Genomic DNA, 23,535 nt, shown 5'->3' with positions numbered 1-23,535 from the left:
AAACATTGGACTGCAGCAAAATCATTGGACCCTGCAGGTTTGTCGATCTCCAACTTGTGTATCTGGTCAATTTCCCAGAATTCTCTTGGGGAATTATTTGACTGATGGTGATTCTCTCTGCCAAAATAGGAAGCTGGCCTTCACTATTGACTTTTAAATTAAGCACCTTGGTTTACTGCAGAGCGGGCTAAAACTTGCAGGAAAAATTGTGCTGAATTAGATAGGACATGTTAGAAAGCCCATTTTTAGGCAATGAGGTGGTAGAATCAAGGATATAAATAAAAGCATATTTGTTAGGGGGAAATGTATGGATAAAATGCATTTTATAGAAATGTAGACGTCTGTCACACTCTATGATGTATGCTAGCTGTGTGTTTTTTCTGAAAAAGCCAGGTTCTCTTTGACTACCATTGAATCAATGGTGTCCCATCCAATAGAATAGTTATGGGTCGAGAATGGCTTGCTACAGTTTAGACTATGCAACTCTGATGAAGCAGTGCATACCATTTGTTGTGATGTGGTTTTTAAAATTACTTTGATAAAATTGCACCTACTTGGCAGTTTAAAAAGGCCTACTTGGCAGTTTAAAAAGGGCTTCTGTCGAAGATGTCAATGATACCAGGTTGTTTATACTTGCTTTGAGTCAATTGCACCTCAAGAACATTGGCCTCCGCTTGTATCAAAGAGAAGTGTCACATGTTTGCTTGATTCTTGCTTCTCCTGACTGATAAAGGCAAGTTGGGATTGGCTGGGGAAGTATTTGCATGAGTTTGTCAGACCTGTGTCTTTTTATGAGGGAAACTTGCTGTTTTCCCATAAGAACAGCAACTAGCTTCTTGTTTAAAATGTGTCATCTCGGCACTCTCAAAGTAACCCGTATTACCCTTCCCTTTCCTGTGCATGTCTTCTGTCTAAAGTACATTTGGCTGGGATGTGGTCTCTGCCCTCAGATATCCATCTGGTTTCCTCATTGCTATAATTTTATCTCTTCAGTACTTCTTTTAAATTCTGGAAGGCATTCCATTTGCTTGACATATTGTATGTCCAGCATTATTGATGATCTGGCACCTTGACTTAGTTTTCTGTTTTAAAGTTTTGTTCTTTTCTTTTAAAAATGTAGGGGATTTTTTTTGTCTGTTTTGTTTTATGGCTGCCTTGGACTTTTCCTAGAAGAGAAGCAGGATAGAAATCCATGTGTAAATATTTTTTATGCTGAATTTTATTTATTTTAAATTACTGGGTAGAGACTCTAATTTGAAAACAGACTTTCATAAATGTTGGTTTTTGTTTGAAGGAATGTGCTGAGACTAAGATACAGGAAATTATAAAGAGACTAGTTTACACTCAATTAAACTAATGGGGAAGCAGGAGAGACCTGTCTGGTGCTGAAACTACTGTAATATGGTCAGTGCATCTCGGTTTCATAGTATTTCTGTATTCTGAGCCTTTGCATCTTCATGAGGGAAATGCCAATGGCACATTTAATCTGGCCATAGGCTGGGCACAAGTTTTAGAACTTAATTCTCAGTTTTATGCCACCTTCTTGTTGTAGACATTGTGCCAGAGACAATGTGATGTGGCCTGACAGAAAGAATCACATGTTTGTTGTTGTTGTTGTTGTTGTTGTTTGTTTTGTGTTGTAATTTTTTTTGTTACCATCTGTCAACTCACTTTTAGGGTTTGCTTGTTTCAGTAAGCTCTACTATGAAGGCTGCTCAAGAGCCATTATGCATAAATTATTCTGCTGAAAGTCACTTTCTGCGGAGCCTTATTTTCTCTAGTACTGGGTTAGAGAATCTGCACACAATGTGTTAGAACCACCTGAAAAGAAGTTTTTATGTTACAAGCAGTGTGTGGGGCACTCTCATGTGGAAGCAACATTTAGTGGTTCCCACCTAGGAAATAGTACACTAGAAATCTTTATTTCTATTTTCTTCTGAAAAGGGGGAGGGAAAAGGTTCTGAAATAAATGAGACTGTTTAACAATGCAATATCTGCATTCGATTGTTCATAGATAAACAAGATACCAGACTGCTGCACTTACAAAAAATGAGATTTTTAAGGCTGTCAAATTATATCCAAGCACATATTCCATATGGAGCAGGGAACACACAAAGTCCTGGGTTTAAGTTTATATAATACCGTAGAACATGGAAAAGAAATGGTTGTAAATAGTATTGAATGATAATGGAGGCATGAAAAAAATCAATTCATTTCTTTAAAGTGCTCTGCTTGCATCACAAATCTGAAGTGGACATTTAAATATTTATAAAAACTGTGTTGGCTATAAAAAGTATGTCAATCTAGCTTTGAAAAAAACAACAGCAGCAGTTTTTATATAAACAATTAAGCAACTACTCTGTTATATATTTTTAAACCTATTTTCTTTCCCCATGACCTCAATATTACAATGCTGATCCCTCTGATAAATGGCTGGATGAATACATTTTTAGGCATGTAATGGGAAATGGAGCAACTTGTCTGTTTTTTAGATTGATAGATAGTATAAATAAATTATCCTTAACCTCTGACAACTGCAGGTGAAAACAGACTTTGATTTTGAAGTGGATTTTAGTAAACACTCTCTGTATTCCAAGGCATTTCGAGTTTAGCTTGCAGAAGGTATAGTCTTACTAAGTATGTCTCACTGCACATTTGGATCACCTGTTTAGGTTTTTCCCGCAGGCTTTGACTAGACCAGGCATCCCCAAACTTCGGCCCTCCAGATGTTTTGGACTACAATTCCCATCTTCCCTGACCACTGGTCCTGTTAGCTAGGGATCATGGGAGTTGGGGGTGCCTGGACTAGAGATTACAGCAGTTGAGGAATTCTGGTTTTCAGTAGCAGTGGTGAATCTCCTCCTTTAATTTGTGGCCTGGTTTGCACAGGGTGTTAAACCATAGTTCCTTCCCTGACCCTAACTGTGCCACATAGAGCAAGACACAAGTCAGAATCTCATACTGTAGTTTGTTTCTTCCAGACAAGCTGTGAGTTGTAAACCAAGGTTTATGCTTGTGGTTTGTTTGGAGGAATCAAACCACAAACCAGGTTCACATATCATGACAAGCCAGACAGTGGCTTGTTTGGGAGCTGTTTCCTCTCCTCCATGGTCATGTTGGGAGTTGGGAAGGGCAAATCTCTTGAATGTGTTACACTTTAGCTTATTTTCAACCAAGGTCTTAATGTTGCATCAGAATGTAGCCAGTTTCTAGTAATACAAAACATGTGATAGGACATAACTACCCTACTAGAGTGTTGACAGGTGATCTCTAGTCAATGTGGGATAACTTTAAAATTTTTGAACCAAATCTGGGTCATCCTTTTAAATACATTCTGTACAGCTTCCTTAATTAAAGACAGTGGTGGAGTTGTTTCTCTAGTCTGCCTCTATTTTTAGTTTCTGGTTGTTTCCTTATTCTCTCTATAAAGAGACCATTATTTTTGAAAAAGGTGCATTGAGTCTAGGGGTGGAGAAGTGTAGCCCAGTTGTAACATCAGATCAGATCTCCCTGATTCAAATTGTAATCCCCCTACACAGTCATTTGCCCTTTTAAAAACACAGGGAAATCCTATCACAGATATCCTGTGTACTTTCCACAAAGCTGTACTTTTGGTATGGAAATTAGTCTCCACCTCTCTACCTTATATGTAATGGGGTAGGCACATGATGAAACGGCATGATAGTCACAGTCATGTGTTTTGCCTTTAGGCAATTCCTGCTGCAGTTCTTTAGGCAATTCCTTGTGATATCATGAGATGTGTGATAAAATCTGTAAAGTGCTCATCCAGCAATATTTTAAAAAGGACAAGACCTACTCTATTCAACTAAAGGGTAGCAAACAGACCAGAGATCTTATTATAGTATGATCCCAATTAAATCAACCCAAAGGCTGGATTAACTGGAATGCCTTAGCCTGGAATCTTAAAGCCAGCAGTGATAATACCAGGTGTGCTTCTCTAGGGAGAGCATTCCACACGTTGTGTTTCTCACAATGTGACCTTCTGCACATCCCTTGGAAGGGGGCACTGTGAGAAGGGTCTCTAATGAATACAGGATCTAGGTAGGTTTATATGGGCAAAGATTTTCCCTGAGGCGTTGGGGTCCTGAACTGCTTAAAGCTCTATAGACCCAAACTAGCAGTTTAAACTGAACCTGGAAAGCAAATGATTATTCTGCTTAACAGCTTCATACTGCGTACACAGTAAACACAAACTGCTTCTTTTTAAAGGTTCTGTTGCAAAGCATCCAAAAGAGGGCATTCCCTGGACTATATGCAATGGCTACTGGCTTATGCATATCTAGAAGTATTTGCAGCTCCCCCCCCCCCCCGGAAATGTACGTGTTCTCATTTTATGCTCTCACTACCTGGGTTGAGCTACTCATGAGAAACTGTCTACCTGCGAAAAATGCAAGTCACCATGTTTGTCCCTTGAACAAACTGGAGTTACTGTTTCCTTATTCTGTTTTAAAATGAGTCGTTGGGAGAACCAGTGCCTTTACTGTATTTGCCATCCATTGCTGTGGTCACTTCTTGTACCACACACAAGCAAAATGCTCTGTTTCTGAACAGTGGTTGTGCTGTGTTGCTCTATCTGAACTAACCCTCCAATGTTGCAAACTTTTCCATCCCTTGCATATATGATCTGAAAGGTTGGTCCTTTTGCTATACTGTAGAGTGCTTTTAAAATCACTGTGCCAATTTTTCTGGACTGGCTTTTGTGCTGTTTCTGCAGAGACACGAGGAGTGAATTTGCCCTTTTCAAAATGGCTATTTCTCGTGTTTTTATGGGAGTAGAGCAAAATTGTCTTCCCTCCCTAAAACTGGGCTTTTGATGAATTTGGATTGCTTCGCCATCTCTGTGGCTTTGTGAAAGGTTAAGTCCTCCATTAGCTTCATTATTCAATAAACCTCTTTGCCTAGAATTCCAAGCACTAGCCTTTCTCCCTAGTGCTCTTTTTTATCAGTAAATTGAGTCTTCAGCTTGTTTGTACGAGGCTCTTTACAAGTGGTTCAGGTTTCTTCAAGTTTCTGAGATCTTGGGGAAAAATGCAGTCCTTCTCATAAACCACATTTTCTTCTTTGAGTTGAAAAGGACATAACACTTGCCCAAAATAGCTTTGGCTGCTTTGGTGCTTGTTGTTGGAGTGTTGCAGATAGACTAAAGATGTTGGATGGGTCTGATGTTCTGAATTGGTGTAATGCTTTTGTTGGGTTTTGGCATAGTCCCTATTGCGGACAGGAATGGGTGGGATGCAAGCATGATAAATATTCCACTAACCCCCATTATTCCTACTTTACTCAGGAATGTTGTAATTAGGGCTTGTTCTTATTGCAATGCTGAAAATTAAATATTCCCTTTGGGTCAGTCCCACTGTGGAAATGCCAATAACAATTGGTTTTAACAATTCTTCAGAGTTTATTATTATTATTATTATTTCCCAGACAACTTCTTCCTTTCTGATAGTAGTACTTGTTAAATCCCATGGTAAACTGATCAACCGCATGCAACAAAGTGGAGGTGTGATTGCTAGAATGTAGGTGGAAGAAAACTTGGAAAAAAGCCAACAGAACACAATTTGAAAATAATCAGTATCTGCTTGGTGCAATCAGTGGTGCTGTCAGGGTACAAAAGGAAACCCCCTAAATGCAGCAGAGGTGGGTTATATTTTGAAGTAATGCTGCCACCTCAAGGGGCAAGACCCTTAAATAATGAGTCTGAAATCTCTAACTGCACCACTGTGTGTAGTGATGGCAGCAAAGTGTACATGCTGTATTTTTCCACATCATTGTCTGTGGAGTGTAAGTAAGTTGAGCTATTTTGGATAATACCTGGCTTTAATAGCTATTGAGCCATTATTTGTTAATGCTGATTATTCCATAGTTCACAATGGCATGTTTGTAAAACATTGCTTGGATAAATTATGTCAAATCTCTGTATTTCTGCTTGAATACAGTTTCTGTATCTAAGGCATACCTGCCAAGTTCGGGACGTAAAGATCCGGGATCGGCAGCGCGCGCATGACCGGAAGTTGCGTGACGCAACTTCCGGTGGCGCTTCGCCCTTCTATGGGCACCAGAAAATGGTGGCGCCAGCGCCGGAAGTCGCTTCCGCGCATGACCGGAAACACGTAAAAGCGACTTCTGGCGCCGGCGCCATTTTCTGATGCCCATAGAAGGGCAATCGCCACCGGAAGTCGCGTCACGCAACTTCCGGTCATGCGCGAAAGCGACTTCCGGCGCTGCCATTTTCTGGTGCCCATAGAAGGGCAAAGCGGCACCAGAAAAATGGCCGCCGGGCAGAAGCCGATTTAAGGGACATTACCAGGATTTTTCACTAAACGGGAGACCGCAGGGAAAAAAGAAAAAAGGGGTTTTCCCGGCGGAAACGGGATACTTGGCAGCTATGATCTAAGGTGTCCTGAACCTCTTGGCTGTTGGTTAGATAAGTGAGTACCTGTAACTTGGAAATATGGATCGAGTCCTTTGAGCTGAATGGCCAGCCAGTGATCTTGACCTTTAGACGTTTGCCCTTCATAGATAAATCTAACCAGACTGCTGTCAATTGTCCCCCTCCCCCTTTAAAAAATTAAGTAGTTTTTGGGGGAAATGTGTCCCCGTTGTTCAGTTTCAAATCTTTCCTTTCTCAAGTAAGTTGTTAAAATGAGGTGGTAGCTAACCAGATCCAGGGTCTCTTTGATAAGGCTGGCTTATCTGGGTCCACTTTAATCTAATTTCAGATCTGATTTTGAGAGGGAAACCAGAAGAAATGGAAGTGTTGGCTTGCACTTGATTTTGTAGACTTCTCAGTGGCATTTCATGATAACTTATTTGGGTTGCACCTTTGCTCTGAATAAGCTCTGTTGTGAAGTTGCTTACTTCTTGAAAATAAAAAAATTGGGTGGTGTTACCGGCATGTTTAGTTGGCTTCTATTTCAGCCTCAAATGTTACAAATGATTTTCATGTGCATCTCCTAAGTGACAGATTGTTCCTCCTTTGATTTACAGAAGCTTGGTGGAGTCTCTACCATTGCTAATGAATATAATGAATATATTGTGATATTTTATTTGTTTATTTCTCTTCAAACTGCAACTTTTCCTCACTTCAGTGAACAAAAAGTTCAAAAGAGTATTTCTTTTTCTTTTTCTTTTAGCTGTTTCCGTAATGAGGTACAGTGCTTCATCATTTGGATTTGCTGTAAGTAGTCTCTTAACTGAAATGTACATTGCACAACTCCCTGGTCCTGAATGGGGTGACTGTGCCCCTGAAGGACCAGGTGCACAACCTGGGAGTCATTTTGGACTCACAGCTGTCCATGGAAGCACAGGTTAAATCTGTGTTCCGGGCGGCTGTCTACCAGCTCCATCTGGTACACAGGCTGGGACCCTACCTGCCCACGGACTGTCTTGCCAGAGTGGTGCATGCTCTAGTTATCTCCCACTTGGACTGCTGCAATGCGCTCTACGTGGGGCTACCTTTGAAGGTGACCCAGAAATTCCAATTAATCCAGAATGCGGCAGCTAGACTGGTGACCGGGAGTGGCCGCTGGGACCATATAACACTGGTCCAGAGAGATCTGCATTGGCTCCCAGTACATTTCCGAGCACAATTCAAAGTGTTGGTGCTGACCTTTAAAGCCCTAAATGGCCTCAGTCCTGTATACCTAAAGGAGCATCTCCACCCCCATCATTCAGCCCGGACACTGAGATCCACCACCGAGGGCATTCTGGTGGTTCCCTCATTGTGATAAGTGAGGTTACAGGGAACCAGACAGAGGGCCTTCTCGGTAGTGGCACCCTCCCTGTGGAACGCCCTCCCATCAGACGTCAAGGAAATAAGCAGCTATCCTATTTTTAAAAGACATCTGAAGGCAGCCCTGTTAGGGAAGTTTTTAATATTTAATGCTGTATTGTTTTAACACTCGATTGGGAGCCGCCTAGAGTGGCTGGGGAAGCTTAGCCAGATGGGCGGGGATATAAATAATAAAATATTATTATTATTATGGTCAGATCACTATGTTTTTCCTCTACAGAGACCATGAAGATAATTAGTTCACAATGCAAGATTTTTATTTTATTTTTTATTATCGAAATGAAGTTGCGCTTGTGATTTGTTGCATTTATATATCTTTTACTCAATGTGTTCAAAAGATTGCCCAAAAGCATTTTTTCCAGTGTTCCCCCCAAGTAGGACCATGGGCAAAGCAGCCCCTTCTCTTCTTTCCAGCAACTGATGTTCAGAGACAAGCTGCCTCTCATTCTGGATGCAAAATGCTTCCACCATGTTTGGTATCCATATGCACCCTACCCATAAACTATCCTCTTGGGGATGCTCAAATTGTACCCAAATTAGTAAGAAGTCTACATTCACATTCCTCCTCCTCTCTACATGAATAGAATTATGCTTCTCAAGCAGGATGTAGAAAGATCAGTAAGCATTTAACAACTTATTTTGTGGTAGGGGTATCTTGCAGTAAGTAAACTGGTAGGGAACAACTGAATAAGTTCCTTTAACTTTCTTGACTGACACAATGAAGGCTGCATGCACCCTACCCATTTAAAGCACAAACCGAGAATCCTGGGAACTGCAGTTTAAGAGTTCTGAGAATTGTTTCTCTGTGAGTGAAAACCACGTTTCCCAGGATTCTTGGGGCAGGGGAATGTGCTGACCTTTAATCTGTGCTTAAAGCTCGCTTTAATCTGTGCTTATCCTTTTATTCAAATGATTTATACTAAGTTAGTCTACAGGCTTGTGGCACAATTAGCAGTGTATTGATTTAAGCATGGCTTGCCTTAATGACTTCTGTATCTTTTCCAGTTTGATGCCACTTTGGATGTGTTGTCATCGGTGATAGTTCTGTGGCGCTACAGCAATGCAGCTGCAGTACATTCAGCGCACAGAGAATACATGTGAGTACTTGTGGTTATTTTTAGCACTTATCAAAGTCTGAGAAGATAAAAGGAGAAAAAATCTGCTTCCTCTGGGCAGTTTCCCTCTTTATGTTCTCCTAGCAACATAATAGCCATACTGATATGAGCCTCCCTGCTCTTATACAGCTGACTACAAAGTCTTATTTATTTTAACCTTTTTATCCTGCCTTTCACGAGTTTCTAGGTGGTTTGCAACAAAATTTAAAATAGGTAAACAAAGCATTGAAATTACAGTACCAAAATACATCTGATAACCCAGGGCAGGATTAATAACCCACTGGAATTAAGTATCTGTAACAACCTAGGAGCATAAATACGTTTTCGGTAAGCTCAACTCAAGGGTTGTGTGCCATTCCATAGAGAGGCTGTAGATGTTAAACAGCATGGGGATACAATTGAATTCTGTGGATCCATGGAAGGTGTTTTTTTTTAAAGGGGTGGTCTTACCACTGTCTCCTTGAGCAGGCAGGGAACACCCCCTCTCACCAGGAGTTGTTAATCACCTCCCTGGCCCAGAAGCTTGTTTTTATAAGCAGTGCGGTTCAAGAGTGCAAGTGGTTACCTAGACTGAATCAAACACCTTCCAGATGTCCTCAAGCCTTATTAACTGAAACTCTTCCAACACAACATGCCTAGACAGTGCTCTGGACACCTTTTGATGCTCATAACGGTGGAGACAAGGTCCTGGCAGAGGCAAGCAATTTTATCCTCAAGATGCTTTGCAAAAAAGTTTCAGCAAGCTACTATCAGTTCCACCATCTCATTTGGGCCAGACTGTAAAAGGCCCCAAACTACCTGGGAAAGCTCTGAGGGGCGGCAAAATGAGGTTGCAATGGAGGCAGAAAAATAGGTCTCCCTTGTTGCCTTTACTGCCCACTGCCCATTCATCTATGTTCAAGTCATTTCCTGGTGTGTTTCATTGCCCAAAGCTCTGGTGTATAGCAAGGAGTCAAGTGGGCTCCAAAAGAGCGAGCTCAGGGACTACCAGGTCAATGACTTGTGTTATTTGCATATTTCATAAATCTGCCAGGGCTTCAACAGGAGTGCCAGTCATATTGGCTCTAACTCCCTGCCAGCCACCTGGAAGCCAATTGAATCCATCAGAATCTAAGGGCAGATCATCCTAATAGGTCCCTCACCTCTGCCAGAGGGGAAAAGGTGCCGAAAGCTTAAAACTCAGCAGGAGGTGATCCAACCATGACAAGGGACTGATGTCAATATCTCCCACTTTCCAATAACCCTCTTCCTGCCCAAGAAAGAAAACGGAGGCCAGAGTCTCTCCTGCCACATGTTGGCACAGCCCCATGACTTATGTTTTCATTGCTGTAGTGCTGTGAGAGTCTAATGACAACTTAAGCACCAAATACAGTACTTTTTTTAAAAAAAACACCCAGAGTGCAGAACTAATTAATACTGTTAAATCAGTCTATAACCAAGAGCCTTGTGACACCTTGAAGATTAACACACCTATTATAGCATAAACATTTTGGATCACAGTCCACTTCATCACATGTGCAGTGGGCTTGAGTCCATTAAAACTTATACCATAACAAATTTATTACTCTTTAAGGAGTCGCAAGACTCTTTGTTATTTGTTATTTTTGTTATGATAAATGAATTTTTACTGCTATTTGAAAACTCATCTAAATCCCTGTCACGTATTAAATTAACTTACAGTACTCTGATAAACACAAAGAAGCATTCAGGATACCGAAAAACAGATGATTATACAGTATGTACAAGCATGATGACCAGCTGTTCACCGCCTTTTCCTTAATGTTGTTTACTCTAACCAAGGACATAGTAATAGAATTTTTAAAGCATGAGAACTGCACATGGGGTGAAGATATTTTCTTGTCTACTTGATCATTGACATTAACCAACAATTTTCAGTTTGTTTTGTAAGAAATAAAGACAAATGCAGCACGGATATTAAATCATCAATTATATTTCACAATAGTTGGTGCTTCCAAATGAAAGATGGGCTACTTGTGCTATAGAACCTTCATGGAGGCTTACTGGTTGTTAAGCCAAAAAGATATACTGTACAAAGTGTGCAAATATTTTGTAAAGGGTGTTAAAATGTATTAACTCCCTAGGTTAAAACCCTAATGGACATGAGCAAGACATTGGTTCCAGTCTGAGAGCCTTTTGCTGCTGTAAGTGAGGATGGGCACAGTGTTATACAAGTGGTCCACAAGGTGTCTCTTTCATGGGTGAGGAAGATGGTCACTCTTCTTCCTTTAGCTCTAGTACTTTTCAGGGGGGGGAGACAATTGCCCTCACCACCTCATGACCATGGTGCAGTGTGTCAGGGGCAGGGCTGAGGCTTCATGGGCACCAGGGGAAGACCTCAGGGGTATTATTGATCCCACAGGCACCTTATAGCACACACTTACTGGTGAGCAAGTCACTTTGGACTCAGTAGGACTTCTGAGTAGCTACACATAGGATTGTGTTGGTAAAATGATTGTTGAGCTAGAAATATGCAGTTGTTCCCTCAACTCTGAGGTATAGTTTTACCTTCCTTTTTAACAAGTAAACTCCTGATTAACTTTTTATAACCACAGAAATTGTACCTGGACCTGTCTTATCCTGATTTTGGTGGTGGCCCGGAGTACTTTTGCTCAGCTGAATAATCTTCTTACAGTCTTTAAATTTGTTTCACCCTTAGCTTGAAGGTTAGATTCCTGGGGTACACACAATAATGCCTCCCAAAGATGTTGAACATTTCACGGTGAACATAAATCAAAGATACAATGCAGTCAAAGGGTTCAGCAATCTAAAATCCCATTGACCTCAATGGAAATGTGAAGCACATGCTTAATTGTCGCACGAGAATTTGGACATACTATTTTAGCTATTGCTTTGTAATAACAATAAAACATTTGGTTGGGTTTTTTTTATAAAAAGGTCTTATGTTAGAAGAAAACGAGGTCTGTTTTTCTGGCAGCTTTGACAGCCAAGCTGTAAGATAAGCACAAGCTAACAAAGTCGACTAGCTAGTTATTTGACTGATATTGACAATCTTGTTTTTATTTAGCATAATGTCATCACAGTTCAGTGAATATCCTAATTAACTATGTGGAGAGCTGCTAAAATTGGTTTCAACTCCATGTGAAAGATATCTTGCTACGCAGAATGCACTAAAGGAGGGAGGCAGCATAATATCTATGTACTGGCAAGTTTAAGTGAAAACATTTGTACAGATTGTATTTGCATGCTTCACTAATTTTTACTTAATGCTTAATTCTGTTGCCACACCTCTGCTGCTCTCAGCAGATTGAACTGAGAGTAGTAATTACCAAGGGCTTTATTATATACCCATTTAGACATATTGTTACTACATTCTGTTTGCTGGAAAGTCAGCGGGATTATAATTAGACAGGGAGATATCCCACATTGGATATTTTACAGAAGCTAAATTATATAAACCACATTTTGCTCTTCAGTTAGAGAGAGAGAGATGTACTGTAAAATAGCAGTTGCAACTAAACATTGCTGAATATTCTTACAGGGAACAGTGGAGTGGTTAACAATTTTCAGAGGGATGACTCGAAACAGAAAAGCCTTTGAGATTGCAAAGCCTGAGGGCTAGCCTCACAAAGAGATGCAGACAACTTCACATGCTGTTACAGAGCCATTCTTTTCCAGTACCAGTAGATGGTGATCATGACATCACAGCTCTGCTTGTAGGCTGAAGGAATCATCTGAAAGAGAATGGGATGCTACCACCACATGGGCATAAACACACATTTAGGGTTCTATTCACTCAAAACAGAACAAAAAGCAACATCCTATACATCCCTAATCCGGAGATGGGGAACTGTGGTCCTCCAGATGTTGCTGGACTGTTAACTCCCATCATTCTGGACTATAGGCAATGCTGGTTGGGGCTGATGGGAGTTTGATCCAACGTAATATGGAGGGCCATAGGCTCCCTACCCCAGCCCTAGTTTTGATGACTCACCTAGACATTTGCCTACTTGAATAATTACTTTGAAGATACTAGTTTTGTTTTTGACATTGGGCCGCTTCAGATTTATAGAAAAGGCAAAACATTGTTTATCTACTACAGTGGCCATAGTTATGTGTTGATGGGAGCTGCATGCTTAAAGAGGCAAGACAAATGCCACTCAGAAATTGTGGCTAGCTGAAATTCCTGGTGCTTCTTACTAATGTATTTTCAGACATGTGGTTTCCTTCCACACCTTTGTTAAATTGTAGTGGAGATGCATAGCTTATCTTACCAACAATTAACTGTTTTCTCTTTCATGAATTCCCCCCCCCCCACATTTGGTAATTTTAAAGCAATTTTTTTTATTCAAGTGGAGTCAGTCGGTGAAAAACGAGTTTCATGAGCGTATTGCCATTATATATTATTTACAGGCCACTTTATCTTAATTTTGAGCAATAAGGAGGAGATACTTACGGCCTCATTTTGGATTTTTAGGAACTTCTTCAGCAATTTCGTATTGCTATTTGAATAATGCTCAGCACAAACCATTAAGTAGCGGCAGGTTGCCTTTCCCCCCAAAAGTTGTTAAGCATTGAGGTTGTCCTTTTTTGTGTATCTTGACTTCCTACTGAACCCACAAGAAAGAAGGGCATTTTCGTTGGCCAGGTTCAACGCAAATCCATCGAACCTCCTGTGGGGAAGATTCTCGGGCAGGGCGAAGGACGAGAGGTTCTGTCTGTGTCATGACCCTCAGGTGGAAAGCCTTCTACATATGGTTTTTCATTGTAATCTTTACGTCGACCTTCGTCAACAATTCCTGGACTGGCTCGGCATCCCCAGAAGGAGACCAGAGCGGGAAATCTTACAATTCCTTTTGCTGGGGAAGGACCAGGTCCTCACCAAGATGGTGGCTCAATATCTTAATTTACTATTTTCTCGTCGTTGTACTCTGCAGTCGTCTGAATTATTAGAAGCCCCATTGTGAGAGCGGATAGCGGATATTCCCTTCTCTCTCTTAACACAGTGTTTGCCACAGTGACAGTTTTAATCTCTTATTATTTTGTCTGTGAGTTTGTTTGATGCCAATAAAGGTTTTACTTACTTACTATTGCCATTATATATTATTTACAGGCCACTTTATCTTAATTTTGAGCAATAAGGAGGAGATACTTACGGCCTCATTTTGGATTTTTAGGAACTTCTTCAGCAATTTCGTATTGCTATTTGAATAATGCTCAGCACAAACCATTAAGTAGCGGCAGGTTGCCTTTTCCCCCAAAAGGTGTTAAGCATTGAGGTTGTCCTTTTTTGTGTATCAGGGGAAAAACATTTCACCACAACCTATTTAAACCTGCTGGTACTGCTCCCTATCACTTCCCACATGTAGTTTCTAAGTGGTTGTATCTCAAAGGTCAGGCAGCTCTATTCCTAGGTCTCATGAACTGGAAGCATTTTTTCCACACTACCGAAGGAAGCTTCCTTAAAAATACCCATGCTCACCTGTAGGCTCTGTTCCAACTCAAGTCATGCTCACCTGTAGGCTCTGTTCCAACTCAACCAATTGCTGCAAAACACATACTATGTGCCTCCCCAGTAAGTCATGGAATAGGGAATTATACATTGTATATTGAGCAGTAATAGAGGGGATCCTTGAAAAATGAGCTATTTTCCATTGCCTTTACCTAATTTTCAAGCATCTCCCTTACATCACAGGTCACATTGTTTAGATTACCAGACCCTAGAGAGGCTGTGTGTGTGTGTGTGTGTGTGTGTGTGTGTTGTGTAGGTGAAGAGGGGCTGGGAAAGTTAACTTGCACCCCAGATGTATTCCACAGGCTTTTCTCTAGGTATAGCCCTTTATAATTTTATTAAAAAATGTTGTTTTCTCCTTCTTACGTACCTCTTTGGGTGATTTTCTAGTTTTATTAGGTTATCGTTTGCTAGCACTAGAACAGTCTAGTGTACAATAAAGCATTCTAGCTGCAGTGCAGAGAGATATCAGCACACTTAGAAGTGCCTCAGCCATTAAGATATTCTAGTATAGGTATAAAGACAGGCGCACTCATGAATTTTGCATGACCGCAGAATTTCGCAGCAAGTATATTAAAAAAGATGCTGCCCTAGCTAAATATGATGAATGAGTGATAAATCATTCAAAAGATAATAGCGCTTGTTTCCCTTTTTGTTCAAATTTTCACCCTATCTGAGGTGTCAATATTCTGCTAAATATAAACTGATAGCTGTTGTCTGTGGCAGCTGCCACAGAATTATTATTATTTCAATAATACTGAAACATAAATTTCCATTTTAGCCATAGTTTCCAGTACATTTTATCCCATTTGATGTGGACACAAGCTTCCGATTTTTGATGTAATAAGCTATTCAAATTTTGATTCCTTGTATGTTTCCTCTCTGCTGGGTAGAAAAGGAGGCAACAAATTTAGGTTATAGAGTAAAACCCTTATTTTAAGCCTCCCCTCTTTGTGTGCAAATGGTAAGCCACATATGTGAAATATCATTTCCTCAAGGTCTACTGCAACGTCTGCCTTGGGGAAGCTACATTTCCACAGGCTGTTTGTGGCCTGAAAAAAGGCATGGGAGGGGAAGATGGAGAGGCCTTTCCTTTTGTGTCTGCTGCTATTGGCAGAACAATGTTGCTACCTGCAGAAATTCTTCCCTTCCCCGTTTGCTGCCACCACTGGAGAACTGCCACCCAAGAAAGTGGGGCAGAGAAGAAAGTGGGTTGAAGAATCAGTGGATGGGTGTTGGTAGAAAGGAAGGGGTTTGGGAGCTCTCAGTGGTGTGGACAGATAATTTCTGAATTAAGATTGGCTCAGTAATGATCAGAACCAGTTAGATTTCCTAAAAAAAATTTTTGCACCTGTTCCTGTCTGCATCAGTGAGATTTGGCTTTGTGAAACAAATGGAAACAAGCTGGTTTGGGCTGGGAGTTGATGCAGAAGCAGAGGTTGGGACAAGTGCTAAGGATACATTTTGGTATAGACACACTCTTGAGTGCATGAGCTTTGACCAAGGGTCCAGCAGTCCTGTGATTGCCTGTGCCATCTCTGCTACAGGTAGAGGATGTTACCTTACGCAAGTTTATTTTGGATGTCTGCCTTCACAAAGTGTTGAATATATATTTATCCTAAGATCAGTGAAGGTTTGTCCTCATTTCTCCAGTGACGGGATTCTGTAGTCTTGCTGTAACATCAGTGAGAAAATCCTGTCTGATTTTGCAGTGATCTATGCAGCCAATCTTCCTTCCTGCTCTTACAGTTGTTCCTGGGAGAGCAACACAGAGCTTTAGCATCTTGGAATCGCCAGCAAATGTGCTCTAGTCTAGCATAAGGCCCCATGTCTTCATTTCTGAATATGGTATGCCACAAAATGTTGTGACGATGTCACAACTTGAGCTTGCATTTCTTAAGCTTGGCAGAACCCTGCTGACTCCCTTGCAGCCTCTTTAATGAGTTCGATGTAAATTTTGCATGTTCTGCCAAACCTCCAGATTGGCTAATGTCTACAGGGTAAAAAATAGTAGCGCACTGCTGTGCTAATTATAACAGCCTCAGACTGTGCTCCCAATAGGTGACAAGACACTGAATGCCAGATGAGAATCGTTGCGTCTTTATTTCTTATTATGAAGAAAACAGATGCTGGTTACAAAAGGAATTATCATACAGCATCATTTATCAGAATAGTCTGGGAGATGTTCAAAACACTGTGGTTACCAGGAGTTCTGTTTACGTAGGATTTGTTTGAGATAGAGAACTCCCTAAAAATGACTTCCATTAGCAGTGCAGCACAGTTTCAACTTGAAATTGCAGTTTAGAAACCTCTGCATAGGTTTCTATCTTATTTACACAGTATCATTTAAACTTATAAACACTGAGAAATACAACAGGAAAATTGCTAAAGGCTTCTTAGAAAGTTTGTACACATTTACCTTGTCAAACTGCCCCTCCCCAGCCTCCCAGCTCCTGGACCATGAGGCCTGAGGATATTCAGACTCTGGTAGCTTACTAGTTGATAGGGCATGTGTCATATGACTGCAAAATGTCTAATTCAGACCTTGGAGTTCCTAACAGTGATTCTCTTTTCCATTTTTGTGTTAAAAAGGATCTGATATTTAACCCTTGCTGTTGCATGGGGCCAGGCTGTTCTTCTCCTTTGCAGTGATGATTTTCCCTCAAGATTGCAGTGATGTTTTCTCCCTTTGCAGTGATAATTTTTCATGGAATGTAGGAGGAGCAGTTTCCCAGTGGCCTTTGGTTTCCTGTCCGATGGCAAAGGGCAGTGTGCTTCTCTTCATTCAGTAAAGCAGCCTCTAGGACTTCAGTAGACATTCATTCTCTGAACATTATGTTCATTGTAGAATCCTGTGTGCCATCAATCAATAGGCCACAAAGCTCCAAATGACTTACAAATATTTCTTCCTTTCTTCTTTTTTACAGTGCCTGTGTCATCTTGGGTGTGATATTTCTCCTGTCTTCGCTATGTATAGTGATCAAAGCCATCCACGACCTTGCAATTAAATTGCTTCCAGAAGTGGTAAGACCTTTTATATTATTTTTTTTAAATGAAAAACTTAAAATCTAGCCTTAGAATAGTATGGTATTGGAGGCACATGCCTATGTCCACTTATAGCTTGGTCCCTGTATAATTCAACAGAACTGCATGAAAATATTCTTAATGTATGTATTTGACTCCAAATATGGTTTTTCTTTGCAATAATAGCTAAAATCTATTCACTTCTAGAAATAAAAAAATGCCACTGTATTTTACACTTTAGACCAGTGTTTCCCAAACTTGGGTCTCCAGCTGTTTTTGGACTACAACTCCCATCATCCCTAGTTAGCAAGATCAGTGGTCAGGAATGATGGGAATTGTAGTCCAAAAGCAGCTGGAGACCCAAGTTTGGGAAACACTGCTTTAGACAATGGACCTAGGAATGATTAGAACAGAAAAGAGGAGGCCGTGGCCCTTCAGATTACATCTCCCTTAAACTCTGGCAGTTGGTCATGTTGGCCAGGTCTGAAGGACGTTGTAGAGTCCAACAACATCTGGAGAGATATAGCTTTAATCCAAAGATGGAGAATCTAGGGAAGCTTTAAGAAGAAGGTAGATGGGTTGGATTCAGATTTACTTACATTTCTAAACTGTAAATTTATGTTCCATAACTTGCTGCAGCCGAGAAACCATATGTCAACTTGAGGCTACAGGCACATTGTTGCTTTGCAAAACGGGTGACCTTGTATACAGGCTGTGAAAGTGAACATTGAACAATATTCACAAACACTCATGGAAGAACACTCATGCTGCATGTCTGGAAGTTGTCAAAATTATGCAAATCACATGTGCTGGAAAAGCACAACATATTGGTGCTGTATCCAACTTACTATATGTGTGAAAGGAGTAATACAGTACTGTAAATAGAAACCAGAAAGTGCTATGATTTTAAAGTAATATGGCAACCATCCTGCTGCCTTCTTTCCCTCATACCCTTTTCTGGCCTGCAATGGATATCAAAACCATCTTCTGTAAAATAACCGGACATTTGTTCTATATAAAAGAGGACAGGTGGACATGATAGCACAGGCTTCTATATGGATAATACATGGAGATGTACATATATTAACGGGTTACTAATATGTTTGGATGTTTTCCACATGCAGGTGGATTTTGTGTATAATTTGGATTAAAGAGCCACCTCTTATGTGTGAATTGGGTTACTGGAAAAATAATAATTCACGCCTACATCCCTAAAGGCTTGAAGCAGTTTAAAGTGAAAGTTTAGAGTCTTCAAAATAGTATTTTGTGCTAGAGTTCAGATTGCATTTACGTAAGTGTGGAATTTTACCCAGCAATGTCTGAAAATGAACCCCATGTAGTGCATTGTAACCCATTTAAATTGACACAAAGCAGCATATTTTCCAGAGACTTTTAGAAATGTTAATTTATTTGAAAATGTAAGATTTCATGAATTAAGTTTCTTTTCAGAATAGGCTTTCCTAGCTTGGTGTAAAATTTAAGCAGCATGACTCTGATTTTGAGTCATGCGGTTGTGGAACAACGCTTTTCCACTAGAAAATGTTGCCATTCCTTAAATGTTAAGAAAGATAACATTTAACTCTTGGTTTGGAGCAATATAATTTACATAGCAGATTAAAACATTTTCTATCAAAGAACGGGACAAGTATAAGTTTTTTTTATGCTGGGCTTCTAGACTGCATTTGTTTCTGGGCCTTTTTAGGAGTTAATGTTTCTCTTCCCCCTTTCTTTAAGGACTTTAGAGTGGAGTGTCTTATAACAACCTAGTGAGGTAGTTTCAGACTGAAAGATGGAAACTTGGTCAAAGCCACTTGACCATATGCTGTAGATATGGATTATATTGACTAATCACTCAATATGATGTGTAGTTCAGAATCAATTTTGGAAGCTGCTGCTGTATGGCAGTAGCTCACATAGATTTTCTATTTATCAAGGGGCACACTTTTTCACCAGGGCCAGCCCTATCATTAGTAAGGGTGAGGTGGCTGCCTCAGGTGGCATAATTAATAATGCCAACAGATGCTTGTGTCTCTGGGTATACGCAGGGTGCACAAATATGCTAGAAGGCAGCGTTTGTGTTAGCTTCTGTGCATGGAATGGCGGAGGCACCCTTTTGTCTTTTACCTCAAGTTTTTCAGATTGCCGCAGCTTAGAAAGTCCTCTTGTGAAGCTGTGGTGCATCTTTTCGGTTCCTAGCCAGAGAGGCCTGAGTTGCAAGGAAGGCCTGGGAAGTAGCAGACTGCATAAATGTTTCATTCTGGGCTTCCTGGGGCCATTTTGGCATTATTTCAGTTTCAGAGTCAGGTCTTGTACCAGCAACCTGCATCTGCAAATGCTCCCATGATGCAAAGGTAACATTTTAAGTTTTCCTTACACCTTCATTTACTTACAGCTCATTGGCTGGAAGCCTTGTATGAACTTGAATGAGGTTTCTTTCCCCACGGTTCAGGATGGGTTGTTGATGACCTGTAGACAGCACTCTGAGATAACCTTGTTATCTCAGATAGATTGATTTGACTCTGCTTGCTGCAACTCTTGTCGTCGTATCTTATATTCCTGTGGCCTGCTACTGCCCTCTGTTGCAAATTGAATCATCCCAAAAAATCATTTCAGCTTTGCAATTGTGTTGGTAGTGGCATCACTCTGATAACTGGAAAAATGCTGTCCGTGGGCTCTTTACTATAGTGAGCAAGTAAAAGCTAGTCAAGCCCCTAACAAGCGCACTTGGGGCTAATTCTGAATAATCTCTGTACTTTCTAAGACGAGATAACCCACTGAGAATTGGTCTAAAATAATGCTGTAACCTTACTGAATATCCTGCTTTCTGAAATAGATCGCATTAAAAAAAAAAAGTTCCTTGCACTAGAGCACTTTGCATAAACCAGAGATTATTAAACTCAGTACAGGTAAAGGACCCCTGACAGTTAAGTCCAGCCGTGAACGACTCTGGGGTTGTGGCGCTCATCTCACTTACTGGCCGAGGGAGCCGACATTTGTCCGCAGACAGTTTTTTCGGGTCATGTGGCCAGCGTGACTAAGCTGCTTCTGGCGAAACCAGAGCAGCTCACGGAAACTCATGTTTACCTTCCTGCCAGAGAGGTACCTATTTATCTACTTGCACTTCGTGCTTTTGAACTGCTAGGTTGGCAGGAGCAGGGACCAAGCAACAGGAGCTCACCCCGTCGCGGGTATTTGAACCGCCGACTTTCCGATCAGCAAGCCCAAGGCTCAGTGGTTTACACCACAGCGCCACCCACGTCCCAAGCTTGGTATAGTGGCACGAAAAACAGCCCATATTTTGAAAATGGTTTTCTGAAAGTTACTTTCAAGTGCGCTGGTAGTTTTGACATATTTTTTCAGTTAAGCTATTAGTTTCTTTCAGAGGAACTAACAATCTTTTTGAGTTTTTCTCTTCTTGTTGTAGACTGTAAATTCAACAATTTATTATAATTTATCATAATTCCATATCCCCCAAAATAGGTTATCTCTCTTGTTATGTACTACAAAATGCATACAATTTCTTGTTTGATAAAGCAAGTCAAAGGGCCAGGGAGAGTACAACCATTTACTTGGTGTGCTAAATCAATAGCTACTTGCAATTCAGGGAGTGTTTATTTCCCCAGGCAGCAGTATCTTCTATGCAGTGGCAGTGCAGTTTACATTCATTAATATGATCCAGGATGTTGTTTGCTAGGATGTGAATAGGGTTACTTCATTTGCCACAACAAGGGAAAGCTGAAGTTCCAGTAGAAAATGTTTCTTAAGAAGCTATTGTAACACTAGCTGTGCTATTAGATGAATAGTGAAAATACGTCTAGTCTAAGAGACGCAATGTACTGGTTGAAAACTAGGACTACAGCAGTGCAGCTCATACACTGATCCTGTTTGCTACTACCGGTAGATCTGTGACTGTGCTGGTGCACACAGTCACATCTTAAATGTATATTTGCTAAAAAGGTAACTGGGGGGAACTGGTGATACTCCTCTTGAGAATGCACACAATATTGCATTGACTTTGATCACTCTATGAATTGAGTTTATCAAAATATGCTTCCTTCACAGAACAGTAGTAACTATGCTGCAGGTATAATTACATTTTTAAAAAATAAAGAATAAGGGTTTAAAGGGGATAGCATGCCAAATTGAAATGACGTAGGAGCAGCAAAAGCAGCTTTGTAGCATGAAATAATTGACGTTATTGGGTTGTGTGGTTAATGCATTTTTATGCTTTAAATTGCCCTGTGGTGTTTTGGTGCAGGACAGTATATACACTTGCAAACTGGTGGCTGAACAAAGATGCTGAACTTGCTTTTCACAGTTGCATCATCTGCCACACTTTGGGTAGCAATATCAAGGAGCTTGGGCAGCAGGGACTGTGGCCCCCGGGTCCAGCCTTTGCTTTGCCACTGTTGGTCTTTAAGATGCTACCAGACATTTTTTGTTTTTAACGTTACCTCTCTGGGAGTTAAAACAACAACAACACAGTTTAAGTAAAAATCAGTTATGGAGTATATCACGTGTGTGTGTGTTTGTACAAAGAGAATTTGGGTGTATCTGCCTGGTAGCTTCTCTTAGTCCCATACAGGAGGTTCCACCACCCAGTCGCAAAGATACAGTGGGTGTGGTATGAGGCAGAATTTCATACTAATATTATTCATACTAATATTATTTATTGGTTTGTACCTATGGTTGTTTTTAAACATTTCCCCAGTTTATGAGAGCTATTCTATTTTTTGCAATATTAGGATCAAATCCAAGTGCCTTCTTTCCTTGTCTAAATTACAGCACACTCTGGTTTTCATACTTTCATTTATAGAAAGTAGATATTCTCTGTGAGCAGTATCTGCATTGCAGTTAGTACGGTTGTACATTAACCAAATGCGGGTCCTATTGCACAGAATTACCTTTCCCTAAATTTCATACTTGGAGAGAAAGGCACTTGAGTCAACTACAGGAACCTGTTATATAGTCTTAAATTTTACATACAGTGTTCACCCAGTGCAAGGCATGAAGGAACAAATAGTGTTGTTTTAGTGCAGTAAGAAAGAAACACTCTTGAAAGAACCTCCTCAGGTATGAGCAGTCCTGAAGTTGTGTGTTGCCTGTTTATGAAACCAGCACTCTCATTGATGATGGGCATTAAGTGATTTGGAAACAGCTGAAGTCACTGCCACTCAACAATGTTTTATTGGGCTAGAGGGCATCCACAGTATACTAGTAAGCATGCCTATTGTAAAAACTGGATGCAAGGATATAACCTTAGCAAGGAATGGTAGTGTGCCACAAATACCTTCCTTGTTTGCTCTTTGTAATGTGCAGTTTCCATGGTGATGCCCTGAGTGCTTTTATTGAGATGGATTTCCTAGTATAGTGAAATATATGATAAGATTTCAGCTTGCCTTGCAGTTCAATCATTGCATAACCATAAAGAAAAAGGACAGAAAAGTCTGCCCTGTTCTTTCCCCCACTTCTTTCCTATCAGGGGCACGATCAAGCACTTAAAAGACTCAAAGCACAGACCTGTGATAGAAATTGGCATATGCTAATAGATCTGTATGCAGAGATGCAAATTAAGGTTTGTGAACAAGTAAACAAGCTCGGCAGATGAGGTCTTTCTGGCCCAGCAGACTTGTAAGCAAAATATGAGAGAGGGAGAGGGAGAGAAGGAAAAGTTCAAAAGCATTTCAGTTACTGAGGGAGAAGGCTTGATTCTATACATTCAGGTCTGTTGTGTATACACTTTGCTTTGTTCACAGATTTACTGTGGGTGTATTTAGTATAGGATTTGTAACTGGAATGGCTATGGCAGTGTAACATGAAAGCATAGTGTAAAACGTAGTTAAATACATAATTATTTGTAGCTGCATTATGTCACGAGCAAAGATGTTTAGGGTAGAATGGGATATACTTATGCAGATATAAACGATGGCACAACTGGACAAAAATGAGTTTCATTTCAAACAAAAGAAGGCTGCAGATTATGGAAGTGTTTAGTTTTTGTTTGTTTTTTTAAAAAAATTAATCTTCTCTTTCTAATTCAGTGCTGTTGCTCCAATTAAAATCTAGTGAGGTAGCGAACAATGAATCTCGAT

The 23,535-nt window shown here is 40.5% G+C and overlaps 1 protein-coding gene across 1 annotated transcript in view; it reads left to right on the top strand.

Annotated features, from left to right (window-relative positions):
* Positions 1-23,535, top strand: part of TMEM163 (transmembrane protein 163) — a 76,838-nt gene that overhangs the window by 42,598 nt on the left and 10,705 nt on the right. Inside the window, exons 3-5 of the mRNA XM_035130432.2 lie at positions 7,155-7,198; positions 8,819-8,910; positions 17,347-17,443. Coding sequence (XP_034986323.1) covers positions 7,155-7,198; positions 8,819-8,910; positions 17,347-17,443 — 233 coding nt within the window. The remainder of the gene's footprint in view (positions 1-7,154; positions 7,199-8,818; positions 8,911-17,346; positions 17,444-23,535) is intronic.

This window comes from Zootoca vivipara, chromosome 1 (genome assembly GCF_963506605.1).
Source record: "Zootoca vivipara chromosome 1, rZooViv1.1, whole genome shotgun sequence".
Classification (NCBI taxonomy): Eukaryota; Metazoa; Chordata; class Lepidosauria; order Squamata; family Lacertidae; genus Zootoca; species Zootoca vivipara.
The sequence above is the reverse complement of the archived record's forward strand: the minus strand, read 5'-3'. Positions and strand labels throughout refer to the sequence as shown.